Source organism: Neurospora tetraspora (assembly GCF_033439725.1).
Source record: "Neurospora tetraspora strain CBS 560.94 chromosome Unknown B0H65scaffold_3, whole genome shotgun sequence".
NCBI classification, from domain to species: Eukaryota; Fungi; Ascomycota; class Sordariomycetes; order Sordariales; family Sordariaceae; genus Neurospora; species Neurospora tetraspora.
Window position 1 is genome coordinate 1,339,687 of NW_026944385.1, and position 15,014 is coordinate 1,354,700.

General features: G+C 53.9%; 6 protein-coding genes and 1 non-coding gene across 7 annotated transcripts; 4 read left to right on the top strand and 3 right to left on the bottom strand.

Annotated features, from left to right (window-relative positions):
- Positions 1–877: 877 nt before the first annotated feature.
- Positions 878–1,629, top strand: B0H65DRAFT_547493 (uncharacterized protein; the record flags this gene model as incomplete). Its single annotated transcript, XM_062829522.1, has 2 exons — positions 878–1,213; positions 1,267–1,629. The coding sequence occupies 2 exons, from the start codon at positions 878–880 to the stop codon at positions 1,627–1,629; spliced, it is 699 nt and encodes a 232-aa protein (XP_062682763.1).
- A 663-nt stretch (positions 1,630–2,292) lies between these two features.
- On the bottom strand, positions 2,293–2,381 carry B0H65DRAFT_t214. The gene has a single exon. It is a non-coding gene; the product is annotated as a tRNA-Pro (tRNA).
- A 1,273-nt stretch (positions 2,382–3,654) lies between these two features.
- On the top strand, positions 3,655–4,996 carry B0H65DRAFT_152850 (uncharacterized protein). Its single transcript, XM_062821103.1, has 2 exons — positions 3,655–3,902; positions 3,973–4,996. Exons 1-2 carry the CDS (start codon positions 3,785–3,787, stop codon positions 4,719–4,721), a joined length of 867 nt encoding a protein of 288 aa, XP_062682764.1. The 5' UTR covers positions 3,655–3,784; the 3' UTR covers positions 4,722–4,996.
- B0H65DRAFT_152829 (DNA replication complex GINS protein psf-3) lies at positions 4,982–6,122 on the bottom strand. Its single transcript, XM_062821102.1, has 2 exons — positions 5,955–6,122; positions 4,982–5,889 (listed from the first exon to the last, which is right to left on the bottom strand). Exons 1-2 carry the CDS (start codon positions 5,994–5,996, stop codon positions 5,272–5,274), a joined length of 660 nt encoding a protein of 219 aa, XP_062682765.1. The 5' UTR covers positions 5,997–6,122; the 3' UTR covers positions 4,982–5,271.
- Positions 6,123–6,250: 128 nt separating this feature from the next.
- Positions 6,251–7,732, top strand: B0H65DRAFT_461095 (superoxide dismutase mitochondrial precursor). The gene is made up of 4 exons (XM_062826584.1): positions 6,251–6,338; positions 6,415–6,558; positions 6,698–7,385; positions 7,451–7,732. Exons 2-3 carry the CDS (start codon positions 6,441–6,443, stop codon positions 7,264–7,266), a joined length of 687 nt encoding a protein of 228 aa, XP_062682766.1. The 5' UTR covers positions 6,251–6,338; positions 6,415–6,440; the 3' UTR covers positions 7,267–7,385; positions 7,451–7,732.
- Positions 7,608–8,873, bottom strand: B0H65DRAFT_153046 (uncharacterized protein). Its single transcript, XM_062821104.1, has 2 exons — positions 8,511–8,873; positions 7,608–8,454 (listed from the first exon to the last, which is right to left on the bottom strand). Exons 1-2 carry the CDS (start codon positions 8,718–8,720, stop codon positions 7,885–7,887), a joined length of 780 nt encoding a protein of 259 aa, XP_062682767.1. The 5' UTR covers positions 8,721–8,873; the 3' UTR covers positions 7,608–7,884.
- Positions 8,874–11,185: 2,312 nt separating this feature from the next.
- B0H65DRAFT_153089 (UDP-Glycosyltransferase/glycogen phosphorylase) lies at positions 11,186–14,342 on the top strand. Its single transcript, XM_062821105.1, has 4 exons — positions 11,186–11,944; positions 12,019–12,404; positions 12,465–12,745; positions 12,802–14,342. Exons 1-4 carry the CDS (start codon positions 11,381–11,383, stop codon positions 14,160–14,162), a joined length of 2,592 nt encoding a protein of 863 aa, XP_062682768.1. The 5' UTR covers positions 11,186–11,380; the 3' UTR covers positions 14,163–14,342.
- The last annotated feature ends 672 nt before the right edge of the window (positions 14,343–15,014 follow it).

The following is a 15,014-nucleotide window of genomic DNA, read 5'->3' on the forward strand; positions in this document are numbered from 1 at the left end:
TGGGAGGGCTGGCTTGAGACCATTGGTTTATGGCTTGATACTGATGAGGCATTAAGTCCGGGGGGCAGGAGACACCTTCCCATTTGGCGGTTTGCATAGACGAAAGGGGTTTGTGAAAAGGTTGGGCGATGATACTGCTTGTCTCGTTTTGGACGCTTGGAGGGCTTCCTCGCAGGCGTGCCACCTCCAAAAGATATCCACGGTGAGTATTTGGCCTTGAGGAAAAGAGTGGAATTTGGCGCTCAAGCCATTGACCACTCGGCCAGGTTTTTTGAGCTCAGCGTTGAGTTCTCCTCGAGTGTCTCCCACTTGCAGACAGACATAACGAATATCATCCCGCCGTAATTGAACAAGTCCGCCATGCTCAAACACCCTTCAAGCCCGGTATCATCCGAAACAAGTGGTGATAACAACGAATCACCTCTTCCAACACACAACACGTCCATCGCAGACGTCCAAAGCGGGTATCTTCCACCAGGAGGGACTACCCCCGAGGAAGAAAGGTCCAATATCAAAAGTAAAAGAAAGGGTCTTGGCCGAAGAAGCCAAGAAAAGCCAAGGGCGAAGACCTGAATGCTTATATATTGTCAATGAGTGGGTAGCGCTGTTTTGGGATGTCAAGAAAGAAGAAATCAACGCTCGCCGTCGACGCACGTGGGTCAGTGACACGGACTCTCGCCCGTCGTCGGGGAAGGAGATGCCAAGAAGAAAAGAGCCAAGACATGCGCCATTGTTCAGTGATGTTGTTTTGAAGGCCTTGGGGGGTGTCTGCCTGCTTAAACGCCACGATCTTGGCGTCTTTTCGGCGAATAGGAAGCCTAGAAGAGTCAACGTGGGCAACGCGGTGTTCCTGTGCTCCAAAGAGAACGACGCCAAGATGATCAAGGCGGTGCGCGACTTCACCGAGTACTGCGAGGACGACAAGGCGGCGGTAATCCTGACGGCCGAGCGGGCAGTCGTCGGCGCCGTGGACTCGTGGATTCTGTTTTTGTTTTACGACGGACCGGAGCCCTCCAAGGAGGTCTTTCAGAACTTTACGGACATCGGCGCGGTGCTGAACACGGCGCGCAAGCGCAGCTTTGCGGACATGATAGCTTGGAGCAACTGGGTGGTGCTTCCGGGCTTCAATGTTCTGGGCGGCACGGAGACCATCCCGCTGCCGGATGCCAGCAAGGCCGAGACGGTGTTGGGCGATATCCATGCGCACTGGCGGGTACGGTGGCCAACTTGGGTGAGGGTGGGTTCGTGGCGTCGATTGCGTATCAGCCCGTCCCGAAGCGGATCGTGCAGAAGGCGAGGGAGAGGAGCCCGGATCTGATCGGCATGGATGACTCGGTTGATCGGCTGATTATGGAGGTGAACTTTATATTCCTTCTGCCGTCGGACTATGAGAAGATGCAGGGAGTGATGAAGGAGACGTATTCGGGCATCAGGGAGAAGGTAGTTGGGTGGCAGAAGGATGGGACGTTGCCGGATGCGTATGTGCCTATCTTGATGAGCTATGGAAACTCGCAGCAGGATTACTTTGCGAGGTTGAAGCCCGAGAGTCGGGCGTTGGCCAAGTCGGTGGCAAGCAAGGTTGATCCGAAGGGACTGTTTCGGGATAGGACTGGAGGGTGGAAGCCGTGAAGATGTAGATGATTGTGTATGGTATGTTGGTCTTGTTCATCCATCTTCTCCATTGTATCCAGTGCTTTCCAAGTCATTCGTCTTCAAGTGGTCTCCGAACGAGCTGCTCTCACTCAACGACCGCAAGTGCAAACCTTGGACCCTTGAGGAAGAGGAGGGTGCGTTTCATGGTTCGCATCGTGTTGGGTAATTGATGAATGGGGATATGGAGAAAGGGTGAGAACAAGATCCTTTCAGCATCGCCAGGAATGGAAGTGTTCTCCTAATATCTTGAGTTTTCTCTCTGTTGGCGACACTCACCCAGAACTGGACAGCTGGCTTTCTTGGACGATTAGGCACCAGCGGGAGTAAGAATCTGTTAGCGCAGAAGCCATCTTGAAGCCTCGAGAGTTTCTCATCACCATCTTGTAGGGAAAAGTGTCATGGTGGTTGGACTAACTTGCGTCATTGTCGGTTGTTGTTTCCTTCTGCAAAGGAATTTCACATCCACACATGCGGGCATGATTCCGACATTTTCGCAACCGACGTGTGAACAACATCAATTTTCAAAGGCACACAAAATGACTGGGCATAAAAGAAGAAAGTTGGAAATGGCGACGGCAACATCAAAGCAGTTCTCGGAAGAAAAACTCGCAAAATAAAAAAAAAACTGAGAAAAAGAATGGGGCCACCCGGGGATTGAACCCGGGACCTCTCGCAAGAATGCTCAGGATGAACCCTAAGCGAGAATCATACCACTAGACCAGCGGCCCTGATTGGTTGTTGAAAGAAAGTTGGTAACTCATGTTTATAAAAGCAGATTGTGTTTTCCGGGTAGCAGTTGCAAGATGACTGAGAGAAATCCGCGATATGGCGGATGGGTGATGTGATTTTATTTCCATGGCGCTTGCCGCGTTTTGCCATGCCGATGCCATAAAAATCTTGCCGCGGTACTAGCCAGTACGTACACGCCAAAATCTGACATGTCCACACATGGCTCCAGTCTCACCGCTTCACCACCGAATCATCGCTCTTTGCCCAACACACAACTCCTTCTCATTTCCCAAACCGGGGCATCTCAACATCTGTATGGTCAGCCTACCTGCGATACCCGCCCGATCTAAGCGCCTTTGCGGTTTTCGAAATGCGGTATGGGGAAATCTGACAACTCACACTGCTGCTGTGCTTGATGCCAGAACCCATCGGTTCATCAGCTTCCTGGCTTTTTGATGGCATGGGATTCGACGGGAAACGCATGTTTGCAGATACAAGGGATGGAGGTCGCGCTTATGAGCCTTGTCGGTGTTATCCGGATTCTGGAACCCTTCCGGTTCCAGCTTGAGGCCTAAAAATGGCAACTGATGGATCCGTACCGGATGAGATCGGTACCGACAAGGGTGCAAGCTGATTGTTAATGAACGACCAGGGCCGCTGGCCCAGTGGTAGGATTTGTAGGGTCTAAGTCTAGCCTTGAGCACTGAGCTCTCCGGGTTTCACAAGTCTTTTCACCCAAGGTCCAGGACGTCCAGACTTCCCGGTCTCGTGCAAAAGTCCTTCCAAGGGCATGAACGCGCTAGGCCTTCTCAACAGGTCAATACAGTACCAGAAACACTAGCCCTACATTGATTGCGCTTGTTGGAAGCACTGTGGTCCCTAATTCCGACTGAATGGTTCCCAGCCCCTGTCCAACTTTTAGGTCTCGAACTGTCGGGACTAGTCCTACCAGTTTGGGACGCCCGGCGGCAAAGTTGTCCACGTCAACCCGTGTCAAGGGTCAGCATTGGAGCGAGGCATTCAAGCGAGGCGAAAACGAGGATAGCGCAAGGCTGGGACTGGAGCTAGAGGATCTTGTGACTGTTCGTGATGCCGGCACCGCGCTTGTTAGGCTTGTTGATGGAGTTGGAGAGACCGATTAAGGGGAGGAATGGGATATATACCGCCGCGAAGACTCATAATTGTCATTCATGTTGTACTTGTCAGTGTCGTCGTTCTCAACTTTTCTTATTCTTTCACTCGTTCTCTGTCGGGCTGGTTTCCGACTGCTTCACGTTCCTTGAGCCTTGGTGTGCTGTTTCTGTTCCCATTTTCTTTCTAGGCGTAGAATAAGCCCACCTCCGCATCGGCTCTCGCTCGCTGTTCTCACCTGTTTCTGCGAGTACAAGTCCAACCAGTGACCATGCATCATCCACTCTCCCTTCGATTCCTCGCCAACCTCACCGTTACCATTCTCCTCGCCTCCAACCTTGTCTCTGCCTTCCATGTTGGAGATCTCCTTCACACCTTGCGATCGCTGAGTAGGTCTTAGAATCCCGAGCTCAAAATACCGGAAGCTCCAAGCACTGACGACCCCGTCCCTCATCACAGAAGACGCACCAGCCGGCAGCGTGGCTCTCAATGCCCGCAGCTCAAACCTCACCGCTCCCGCTACCGTTTCCAACGGCACTACTGGCTCCTCCCATCCTGACTCGACGGAAGCAAAAGAAGGCAGACTTGGCCTGGGCGGTCTGTTGCATAACATCTTCGATCGACACGACAAGCCCAGCACCAGCACCACTCTCAATATCCGGGGCTCGAATGGCACCGTAACTCCCGCCGGAGTTTCCAACGGCACCACTCCCAGCGGTGTCTCTCACCCAGACTCCAAAACCGAAGGAGACCATGGATTCCTTGGACTTGGCGGTCTTCTTCACAAGATCTTCAACCGCGATGCCACGCCCATCACCATCACCACCCTCAATATCCGGGGCTCGAATGGCACCGTAACTCCCGCCGGAGTTTCCAACGGCACTGTTTTCACCAGCTCTTCCCACCCGGATGCAGCAACAGATAAGGGACAGGGGCTCGGACTCGGGGGTCTTCTGAACAAGATCTTTGGCCGCTCTAACCCTGTGCCCGTGCCTGTCGAGCCTGAGGATGTTGACGAGGTTGACGGCGAGGTTGGTATGCTTATGAGTCTTAACCGCCGTGCCGAAAGGGACGGAGAGAAAAGGCTGAGCCGTGAGGAGAGGAGAAAGAACCGGGAGAAGAGGCGTGTGAGAAGGGCCATGTCGGCTGCAACTGAGGCTGAGAAGGAGGAGAGGCATGTTGCTCGCTCCAGAGCGTTTCGGGGGTGATGATGGTTGCTAGTTGTCGGACAAGCCAAGATGAGCTTCCGCTATGTTGTTGATATTTTATAGACCGTGCTGGATAAGATTAGATGGTATACCGGGATGAAGGGTTTCGTGTCGCTAGCCATCCATCAATCAACGAAGCCCATATTAGCAGAGCGCCGAACCCCATGTCCCACTAGTATCTCGTGAGTCTTTCTCATTGTCAGGCCAGATGGTCTGCTGTGCCGCTGACAACACAACTCTGAAGATCAGCAATGGGCAGGACACTCTTCCAGCTATAACAGTCCAAGTCCGCCCTACTTTCATGGGAGGGGTAACTTGACCAATGACTCCGTGGTATCCCGATGCTCTCGAGCTGTGATGTTGACCGATCCATAGCTTCGAGCCATCGTAAAGGAGCTTGGGATGTCGCCGGTGACCTGTTGTAATACACTGCATCGAACGCAGTCTGAGTATCATGGAGGATGCTCGAATCGAAGCGCTGGCTCGTCGCGAGGTAAACACCGATCAGGCGCCAGCGGTAGCAACAACGCTCCAACAGCACCACCACCACTCACCTCTTCTTGACATTCTCCATCCACTCCTTACTCGCCTTCGTCCCATCATGTGCACTCCTAAACAACTTCCTCTCCCACTCATCCAACCCCCTCAAAAAGTCCTCTCCCGCGCCTCCCACGCCCAAATTACTGGCATTGTCCTCCTTCGCCGCCTTTCCCTTCCCCTTTCCTCCTGCTCCTCCTCCTCCATCTCTTCCATGATACGAGCTCCCGCCCCCACCCACCTTCCTAGCATGCAACGCAATCTCCGCCGCCCTCGAGACAAACGTCTTCCTTAACACCGCGCTCAGCTCCGGCTCCTCCGACAACTCCATCATGTGCGTGGCGAGCGCGTAGAAGTGGGCGCTCTGATCGCGCAGCGGCACGGAGCGCGGGTCGGCTTTCAAAGCTTGGACGACGTCGTTACCCAGTGCCGGGGGCAGGTCGAAGGTGATGAAGGATTTGCTGGACTGTGATGGGTCGTCCATGTCGACGGCGCCGGTGTTGGCGATGGCGAGCATCTCGGCCAGCCAGATGGGGAGGGCGACGCGCGAGCCAGACTTGAGGGTGTGCCCCGGTTGGTTGTCGAGATAGCCGAGGTCGGGGACGTCGATTTGGAAGGTGCAGGGGATTTTCTGGGGAGGGTTTCGGGTTAGTTGGTGTTTTGGCCATGGGTGGTGAAGGGGGGGGTGGAGGGTACCTCTGCGTCGGTTAGGATCGCATCGATGTCGTAATATGACATGGTGGTGATTTTGGTAGCGTCGATAGAACCGGTCTGGCGTTGGGAAATGGGTTGGACAATGTTGAGTCGGACAATTTGACGTGAACCAAGCTTGTGTCGATGTCGAGATCAATTCAGGGAGACGCGCTCTGGAAGTGGGAGACGCGACGGAGAAAGAGTGCCGCAATGCCAAGAGACCTCTCCAGCCACACCAAGCCATATCCACTTCTCCACCTCGGCGGGGTGGGGCTATGACGGAATTGAATCGGTTTCCATGGAGCTTCCATCCGAGCTATTAGATAAGTAAATAGAAGAGACATTTCCCGATAGTCGCAATCAGTCATCCAAATCACTTACTCCGAGGTAGCCGCCGTCCCATTGATCATCTAATTGTCCTTTTCTCGCATCTCAAGACCTAACCAGTTCACCTAATTACTAGTATCTCTCGATAAACAAGCCATCAAAATGTCCACCTCTCTCTTCCGCGCTACTCCGGTCGCCCGCAGCGCTCTGCGCGCCGCCAGCGCCGTCAAGCCCGCCGCTACCTTTGTCCGCGGCAAGGCCACTCTTCCCGACCTTCAGTGTGAGTCTCCCTCCTCCCACACTCGCTTGCCCTCACAATACCTCTCCTCAGTTCTTCCCCCATCCTCCGCGCGCCTACAAGGAACTCCCGATGAAGCTTTCCCGGAAACCCCCAAGCTAACTCACCCCCCCTCCCCCAGACGACTACGGCGCCCTCGAGCCCTACATCTCCTCCAAGATCATGGAGCTCCACCACTCCAAGCACCACCAGACCTACGTCAACGGCCTCAACTCCGCGCTGACCACCATCGTCGAGGCCGAGTCCAAGGGCGACTTCACCAAGGCAGCTTCCGTCGCCCCCCTCCTCAACTTCCACGGCGGCGGCCACCTCAACCACACTTTGTTCTGGGAGAACCTGGCCCCCGCCTCGCGCGAGGGTGGTGGCTCGCCCGATGGCGCGCTCGGCAAGGCCATCACGACCGAGTTCGGTTCGTTTGAGAGCTTCGTGAAGCAGATGAATGCCGCGCTGGCCGGCATCCAGGGTTCGGGTTGGGCGTGGTTGGCCAAGGATAAGGCTGCGAACGGCAAGCTGGCGCTGATTACCCGTGCTAACCAGGACCCTGTTACTGGCAACTTTGTGCCCCTGCTGGGCATTGATGCGTGGGAGCATGCGTACTACTTGCAGTATGAGAACAGGAAGGCGGAGTACTTTGAGGCGATCTGGAACGTGATCAACTGGAAGACTGTTGCCAAGAGGTTTGAGGCTTAAGTTATATACCTTTGGGGGAGTAGTAGCAGGGGCGTTTGTTAATTGAATGAAGTGTTACTGCTGTGCAGAAGCTTGTGATTATCTGGTGGCTGTGTCGTGTGTGATATCAATTGCGGTTACGAGAGGGTCACGAAGCGTCAGGTCAACGGTGCAGGAAGGAATTTGACGTTAGAGCGGCACGTACGTGTCCAGTCATGGGTTCACATCGACATAAAGTTCTCGAGTAGAGACAGAATCTGTACTTTTGGGTTTACCATGACTGATTCGCTTCTGGCGCAAGGGGTACCCTGCTATATACTTAACTTTTAGCCAGGAACCGCTGGTGGCATCGCGTATCTCCGTTGAACCCTGTGTGTTGTTTATATGACGAGACAGGTCAACCTTGACGAATGGTCCATGGCTGGCTAGGATGATGGTACGCTCTTTTCCTGGATTCTTGACAGTGACATGGCCCGAGAACTGGATCGAGATGTACAGTGACTTCACACTTCATGTCATAGAGGTATTCAAGATCCAAGTCTGCAAAATTCTAGACCACTTATCGATTCAGATAAGGAGGAAGCTTGATGACCACCAACCCAAGTTACTACGAATGGACCTGATTCATTAATAACTCCCCTAGCCCATAACCTTAAACGCATTGCCATGCCACTCTGCCCGTGAACATGGTTCTGGAAAAGTCCTGTACCTTCCATGCTTCGATATGAATCTCGACCCAAGCGAGCGGTCGTCAGAATAAACCGAACACGTCACATCAGACCTTGGGTATACTACTGCACTCATCCATGCGAAGATAAGTGACATGCCCGCCTCAGGGTCCGTGGCCTTGAGAGTGGGTTCGTGGTAAGCCCCAGCAAGGCCAGCAGCAAGTATCATCATCCTATATAAGGCAAGATGTACGCGATCGCTCCATTCGGGCATGGAACAGGGTTCCTCGGGTGAAACTGTTTCCCCCCGAGCTTGTTGCGGCCTATCATTAGGAAAACTCCATACACGACACGGCCAATGATGGAGCCTGGCTTCCCGATTTCGTGCCAGGAGATTCAGGTCCCTGACCTGATGGTATTCTGAAAGAGTCATGCTTAACTTTGGGCTGGCAGAACCACTCAGTAGGTCACCAGGCGAGATGTCCATAGGGGGTAATCTCCCCCTTATCTCGGCATCGGCAACCTTTCTTGTCATGCGGGCCTGGTTTAGTTTGAAATCAGCACATGGACTTGAGCAACTGAGGGAACGGGACACACAGCAAGCAAGGCCTCTTGAGCATGAGGAACATGCTCGACGCAGAGGTTCCATAGAAGGGCGCTTCTGTGGGTGGTCCAGTGATTCCGGAGACTGCTACAGGCCAAGGAGAGGGCCACGGCACCTTGGATGTGCTCAGAGGTTATGGATTGAAATATGGCGTAGATGAGCTCGGTTGGTGCCCGATGAGCTAGGAAGTTGGATGCGTCCATGGGGGTTGCTGTAGAGTTCCAACTGAGGCTTTTCGTGCTTCACAAACTGATGAGAAAGAGGGAAACTTGGGAATTACTGGGCGGCCTGGAATTTGTCGTGGTATAAGTCATTGAGGACTTTATTCCAGGACATGATGAGTTTATTGGCTGAAGAGAGGTGAATGAATACACGACATTAATTGTGGTGGGTGACGACGGCCACCGGAAGGGACTACTCTTGAGCTGAATTGCCAAGAGGTTTTTGGGAAATGAAGATATGGTGGGCTCACCTTGGCTAAGGAGGAAAGAAGAAAACAACAAAAGCAAATGAAAAGCCAACTCTTAGAATTGGGTTTGTTGGGTGAGACCGAAGTGTACAACATCACAGACGTGTCCCTGGATAATGCTCAGGCTTGTGATCGCCGAATACCCGCGAGATGGGTTTCCGGAGAACAGGGATGCCGGTTCCCGGATCTGAGGGACGAAACCGTTTGTCGTTTGTTCCTGTCTTTTTGGCTGTGGGAGGCGCCGAGGTGAGGTTCTCGCTGTCGGTCGGACGATGAAGCATCAGTCCACATGACGCGTGACCAGCTGCCGGGAATTGTCTAGACGAGTAAAGGTGAAGAAATTGGGCACTCGTCCGCATCTTCTACCGTATAATCTCGCGAAATTCGGAATCCAGGCCAGGCATAACCGTGCGGATCCTGTAGGGTTAAAGGTTTGCCAATTGCGTTTGGCTGTATGTACTCAGATGTTGATGCAAAAGGCAGAGCTTTAACCCTGCATTGCCGGCCCGGCCTGGATTCCGAATTTCGCGAGATTATACGGTATATTCCGCCGTATTTCTGCTTCTTTCAGCCCGGCGAGACATGGCTCGATCCAATGGGAGTTCAAATGGAAGGAATCAACTTTTTCATTCCCGGAGGGCGCGACTGCCCAAGTCAACCCGATGCCGGCCGGGCGCCGTTGGAACCCGTTCGTCGTCGCCGTTGAAATGACGGAAATGACTGACCCACAAGGCTTGGCCCGTTGAAAAGCGCCGGAGCCTGCCCCGGCACGCCTGTCTTTTCTAGCGGCTTGGCAAAGTCGTGATGCCCCTCTTTCACTCCGCACTGACGCTTCAACCCCACTATTAGGGCCTAGCTCATGGCGGATGAGACCCGAAGACGACGACCTCGACGGCTGTGGGGGGGACTGGAATTGAATCATTGGAAACCAAGTTCAGCATCAATTGAACTCGCCATGTTCGTATTCTGATCCTGGAGGGCTGGAGGGGATCTGGGGCCGAGCTTGAAAGACGACAAGCTCGATGTTACGAGATTGGTTCATGATAGACGCTCGGCACCTTGCTACTAGTCCTCAGCAGATTCATCGTATGACGCCTTCCGAAGAACAGTACCCCGGAAGCGATGGCATGACGATGTCCCCTTTCCCAGTTCCGAGTTCCCGTAGGCATGATCTGCACACAACAACCGGGGTGTAAGGGAGCTCCAGCTTGTTAGCATCATCACAACGGGCAAAAGTGGGTATCAAGTACATCATCCATCATGAAGAGGCAACCGGCTCCCAAGGCAAAAGGGTTGGAAAATCCAACCATAAAGGATACGAGATGCGCAGTTATCTCGAGTGAGAAGAACGACCAGTTCATCCCGTTGCCAAGCGTCACCAGTGAAAACACCCAGTTTCGACTCAAGACGACCATACCATCACCCGTTTCCCGACGCTCGACAGACTTCCCCCCGCGAGACATGCCTCGTCTACCAAGCACCAACCCCGGATGCTGCGGGTGACCCGGAAGGAAAACCACGGCTATCACGTTGTGATGCGGTGATTGCTTCCCTTCACCGACCTTTGTGCCCATTACATTTCATCGATGCAAAGAGCAATTCGTACCGGGACAGCTCTCCTTGGCTTACATCCAACACCGTCCCTCATAGCTTCGAGATGCCTTCTCCCAGTGGGACGGCGTCGATCTCAGCTGCCACCACATCTGGGGATGTCACCAGCAATACCAAGTGGAGTGTTACGGACAAAGTGCTTGCAAGTTGCACACATCTCACATCCTCCCATACACAGCATCGACCTTGAAATACAAAGGGTAATACAGTCGTACCCCGACAAAGGGCCACAGATTGGCAGTGGCACCTTTCCCTCGGACAAGAGAGGTAAACTTTTGCGAGTTAATCTCCGAAATTACACTTATACTTGTGACCGGTGTCATTGAAATAGGAAGCTGAAACTGTCACGGGTTGACCGGTAACCAATAATGGCGGACCACACCACCAACCTCAGCGTGAATGTGGAAGAGGGATTCGGCAAGACAGCCTCATATGCCCGTGCCCGTATCGCCGCCGCGGGGGTCTGAAAGTAGAGGTAAAAAAAGGGAAAACCCCGCCTTTAAAGTTGACGAGAGAGTCGACGGAAACTGACAAGGATCAACCAGACAATGCAGATGGCCAGACGGGAAAGAAGGAGGGGGTCCCGGGGGTCCAGCCAAACGAGAGCGACAAGGTGAGATTGTGTGGCATCCATCATACAATGCAGTTGCAATGCACTCAGCTACCCGCACGTGTGTCGTCACCACCTCCCTCCACCTTCTGCCACCAAAAGATATTTCCCTTCCCAATTACACCACCCACTCAGGCCACTGCCGTGAAACGTGAAGCCATCAATTGGATCCAATGTCCGGGAGTGGTAGCATTTCGGGCGCCATCGCCTTCAAAAATCCATTCGAAGACACCACCCCGCGCCACCCAGCCGCGAGCTCGACTGACAACGCCTCGTCCCCCTCCGGCACAAAAAGCCCCAGTCCGCTGCACAACATCGGGCCCTACGGCTCGCATTATCACAGACCTTCTCTTGGCGTCCAGCAGCTACTCAGTAATCTTCAACCCAGAGATCCACTGGCCGACCACACGCCTGCCCCCATCAGCGACACTGTTGCGTATAATACCACTTCCGCCTCCGAAGAAGTGTTACGATCCCTTCCTCCTCAGCTCCAGGAGCAACAACAACTCGACCACACCCAGGCCAACACCGGCCACTACACGCTTTCTAGCGGCGACAACACCCAGACATACGATACCCAGTCGGCCGCCCACCATCACCACAGCCTCAAGCCCATCGCAACCGCAATCATGGCGTTCGAAAAGGCCCGCAAGTTCTCCACGGGCACTTCGGTGCACCGTAAGCGCCAGATGAGCACTCTGGTGGAGAAGGAGGGTCACTTTGGTCCTGCTCTGACTGTGAGTACCTTGCCTGTGGCGGCCTGCTTGACTAGGTGCTTCGACGTTCCATACTAACATTGGATGTCCCATAGACGCTCTACCTTGGTATCTCTGCCGTCTTCGCTGATGACCACACGGCCGTTGTGGCGCTGGCCATCCACGACACAGTCTACCTGGTTGACTTTTCGGTCAAGCACATTGAGCTCGATGACGCCCTGAAAATGGGCGAGGACCTCATCGCAGAATATGTCATCTCCGAAGTGCAAAAGTACGAGCACGAGAACTTCTCCAAGTTCATCGGTGCTGGTCTCCCCACGACACTCAAGTACATGAGCCCGACTCTCTGTTCGCGGCTCTGGCTCGAGGTGGACATTGTGCCCATCGTCATGCGCCCAGATGATGAGCACAAGGAAAAGACCTTCTGGGATGTCAAGCGAGTCGATGAACAGGCCGATTCCATGGCCCGAAAGTGCATCATGTAAGCTCCCCCCCCATCAGTTACGCCCAGAAGAGCATACGAACTGACAGCCATTGTTAGGAACTTTGGCCCTTCTCTCGTTCCCCTCCTCCAGGTCGGATTCCGAGGTATCGTCCAAACCGATGCTGGATTCCGCGCCCACCTCACCAGCGTCCAGAACCACAAAGATACATGCACTCCGGCATCGTGGGAAACCTGTCTGACATTTGCCAAGAAGCTTCGTGCCAACAAGACCAAGCTCGCCTTCTTCAGCTCAACACCCCAAGGCGGTGGTGTTGCACTTATGCGGCACGCTCTCGTGCGCTTTGCTCGTCTTTTGGGTGTCGACCTCACCTGGTACGGTAAGTAGAACAGTTCGCTGTCCGAAATGCTAGACGGTCAACTAACACTTTTCCAGTGCCAAAACCACGGCCCGGTGTCTTCCGCATTACCAAGAACATCCACAATATTCTGCAGGGTGTCAGCCATCCCGATCAGCGCGTATCTGCCGAAGAGAAGCAGGCCATCATTGATTGGATTGACGAGAATGCCAGTCGATACTGGTTCTCCGAGGGCGGACCTTTGCGTGCCCCCGAGGAAGGAGGTGCTGATATTATCGTGATTGATGACCCTCAAATGCCCGGCTTGATTCCCCTGATCAAGAAGTATACCCCTGACCGCCCCGTTCTCTACCGCTCGCACATCCAGATTCGCAGCGACCTCGTTGCCAAGGCCGGTTCGCCTCAAGCCGACATCTGGGATTTCCTTTGGAGCAACATTCAGCTCGCCGACATGTTCATCAGCCACCCTATTCCCCAATTCGTCCCTCACACCGTCCCGCGCGACAAGGTCGCCTACTTCCCAGCCACCACCGACTGGCTAGACGGCCTAAACAAGCACCTCAACCACTGGGACTCGGGTTACTACGGCCATCTGTACAACAACGCCTGCCATTCGCAGCGCATGACGGAGCTCAACTGGCCCGCCCGCAAGTACATCATCCAGGTGGCCCGCTTCGACCCATCCAAGGGCATCCCCACCGTTATCGACTCGTATGCCGAGTTCCGTCGCCGCTGCGACAGGGCCAACATCACCGACGTGCCGCAGCTCGTTGTGTGCGGCAATGGCTCCGTCGATGACCCCGACGCCTCCCTCATCTACGATCAGACCATGGCCCAGCTTGAGACGTACTACCCCGACTTGATTCGGGACGTCAGCGTCATGCGTCTGGAGCCCAACGACCAGCTCATCAACACCTTGCTCTCCAACGCCCATGTCGCGTTGCAGCTCTCCACACGCGAAGGCTTTGAGGTCAAGGTTTCCGAGGCCTTGCACGCCGGCAGACCCGTCATCGTCTCCAACGTTGGCGGTATCCCGCTGCAAGTCAAGGACAAGGTCAATGGCTTCCTCGTCGAGGCTGGCGATTGGCGTGCCGTGGCCGGTCATCTGATGGACCTGTTCACCGATGACGAGCTCTGGAAGAAGATGAGCCATGCGGCACGGACGGGTGTCTCTGATGAGGTCGGCACTGTCGGTAACGGGCTTGGCTGGTTCTACTTGGCTTCCAAGTGGACTGAAGTCGGCGTAGAGAAGAATGGCAAGGGTGGATTGAAGGGCAATGACCAGTGGGTGAACGACATGGCGAGGGCAGAGGCCGGATACTTGTACACCCAAGGGGAGAACCGGTTGCCGAGACACTTTACGCAGAGAAAGCCGGAGTCCGAGCCGGAGTCTAAGGACTTGCCAGTTCATGAGAAGCAGGCGGAGGTTGCTGCTTGATTTTATGTTGACGGATCGCTTGTTTCTGTTCGAGTTGGTACAGATACTATGTTAAAGGATGAGTTAGTAATGGGCATGTTTGTTAGTTTAAGATATGAGGTCATCATTGATGTGTCTTTCCAGTTGCCGCTTCAAGGAGATATGAGAAAATAAAGCCTCTTCTGTCACGGTGGATGCTCATCGTGTAGCATCTTTCGTAGTGATCAATGAAAGCTCGCCAGTCTCATGCAGCCGCTGCGCGTCTGGCGGTCGGCTAGAATTCTGTAAGGAGCAGATGTCACCTTGTGACAGGCAACCAAGCAGCAGGCACCGAAAATTACTGAACTACATACCTCTGTCTAGACAGTGAAGCTTCGGCTTTCGCAAGGATAACTCGTCAGTCGTCACGGTCCAACACGCCAAATAAGATGTCCCAGATGAAATCGATCAAGGTGTACGTCCCATGGAGTCCGCTCGCCCCCTCCGAAGCTGTTAGTGGTGAGATTACCCATAGCGCCGTAGCCGAATACCGGTCCTTGTTGTCGGTCTCGTGTCTTAATGCCCCTCGAGATGAGTCGCGTTGCCAGAGAGGGTTGTGTCAATATTCGAACACTGTATGATCAAGAGTTTAGAAGGAGCAGTAATGAGAGGGTTAGGGTTCAAGCATATGACGCGAGAGCACGTGCTGCAGGTGCCTATCACACAGATCCACTTATAGTGGGGATGGGGTGCTCCAACAGCTAAATTGAGTCGCGCTTTAAACGCGTCCCCCAAAAAGTTCCCAACATTCCAGGACCGGAAGAATTGACATTGTCGCAACTTATTCACCATATTGAAGAGTAGGAACTGAACTTTGTTGACACTCTTGCGACT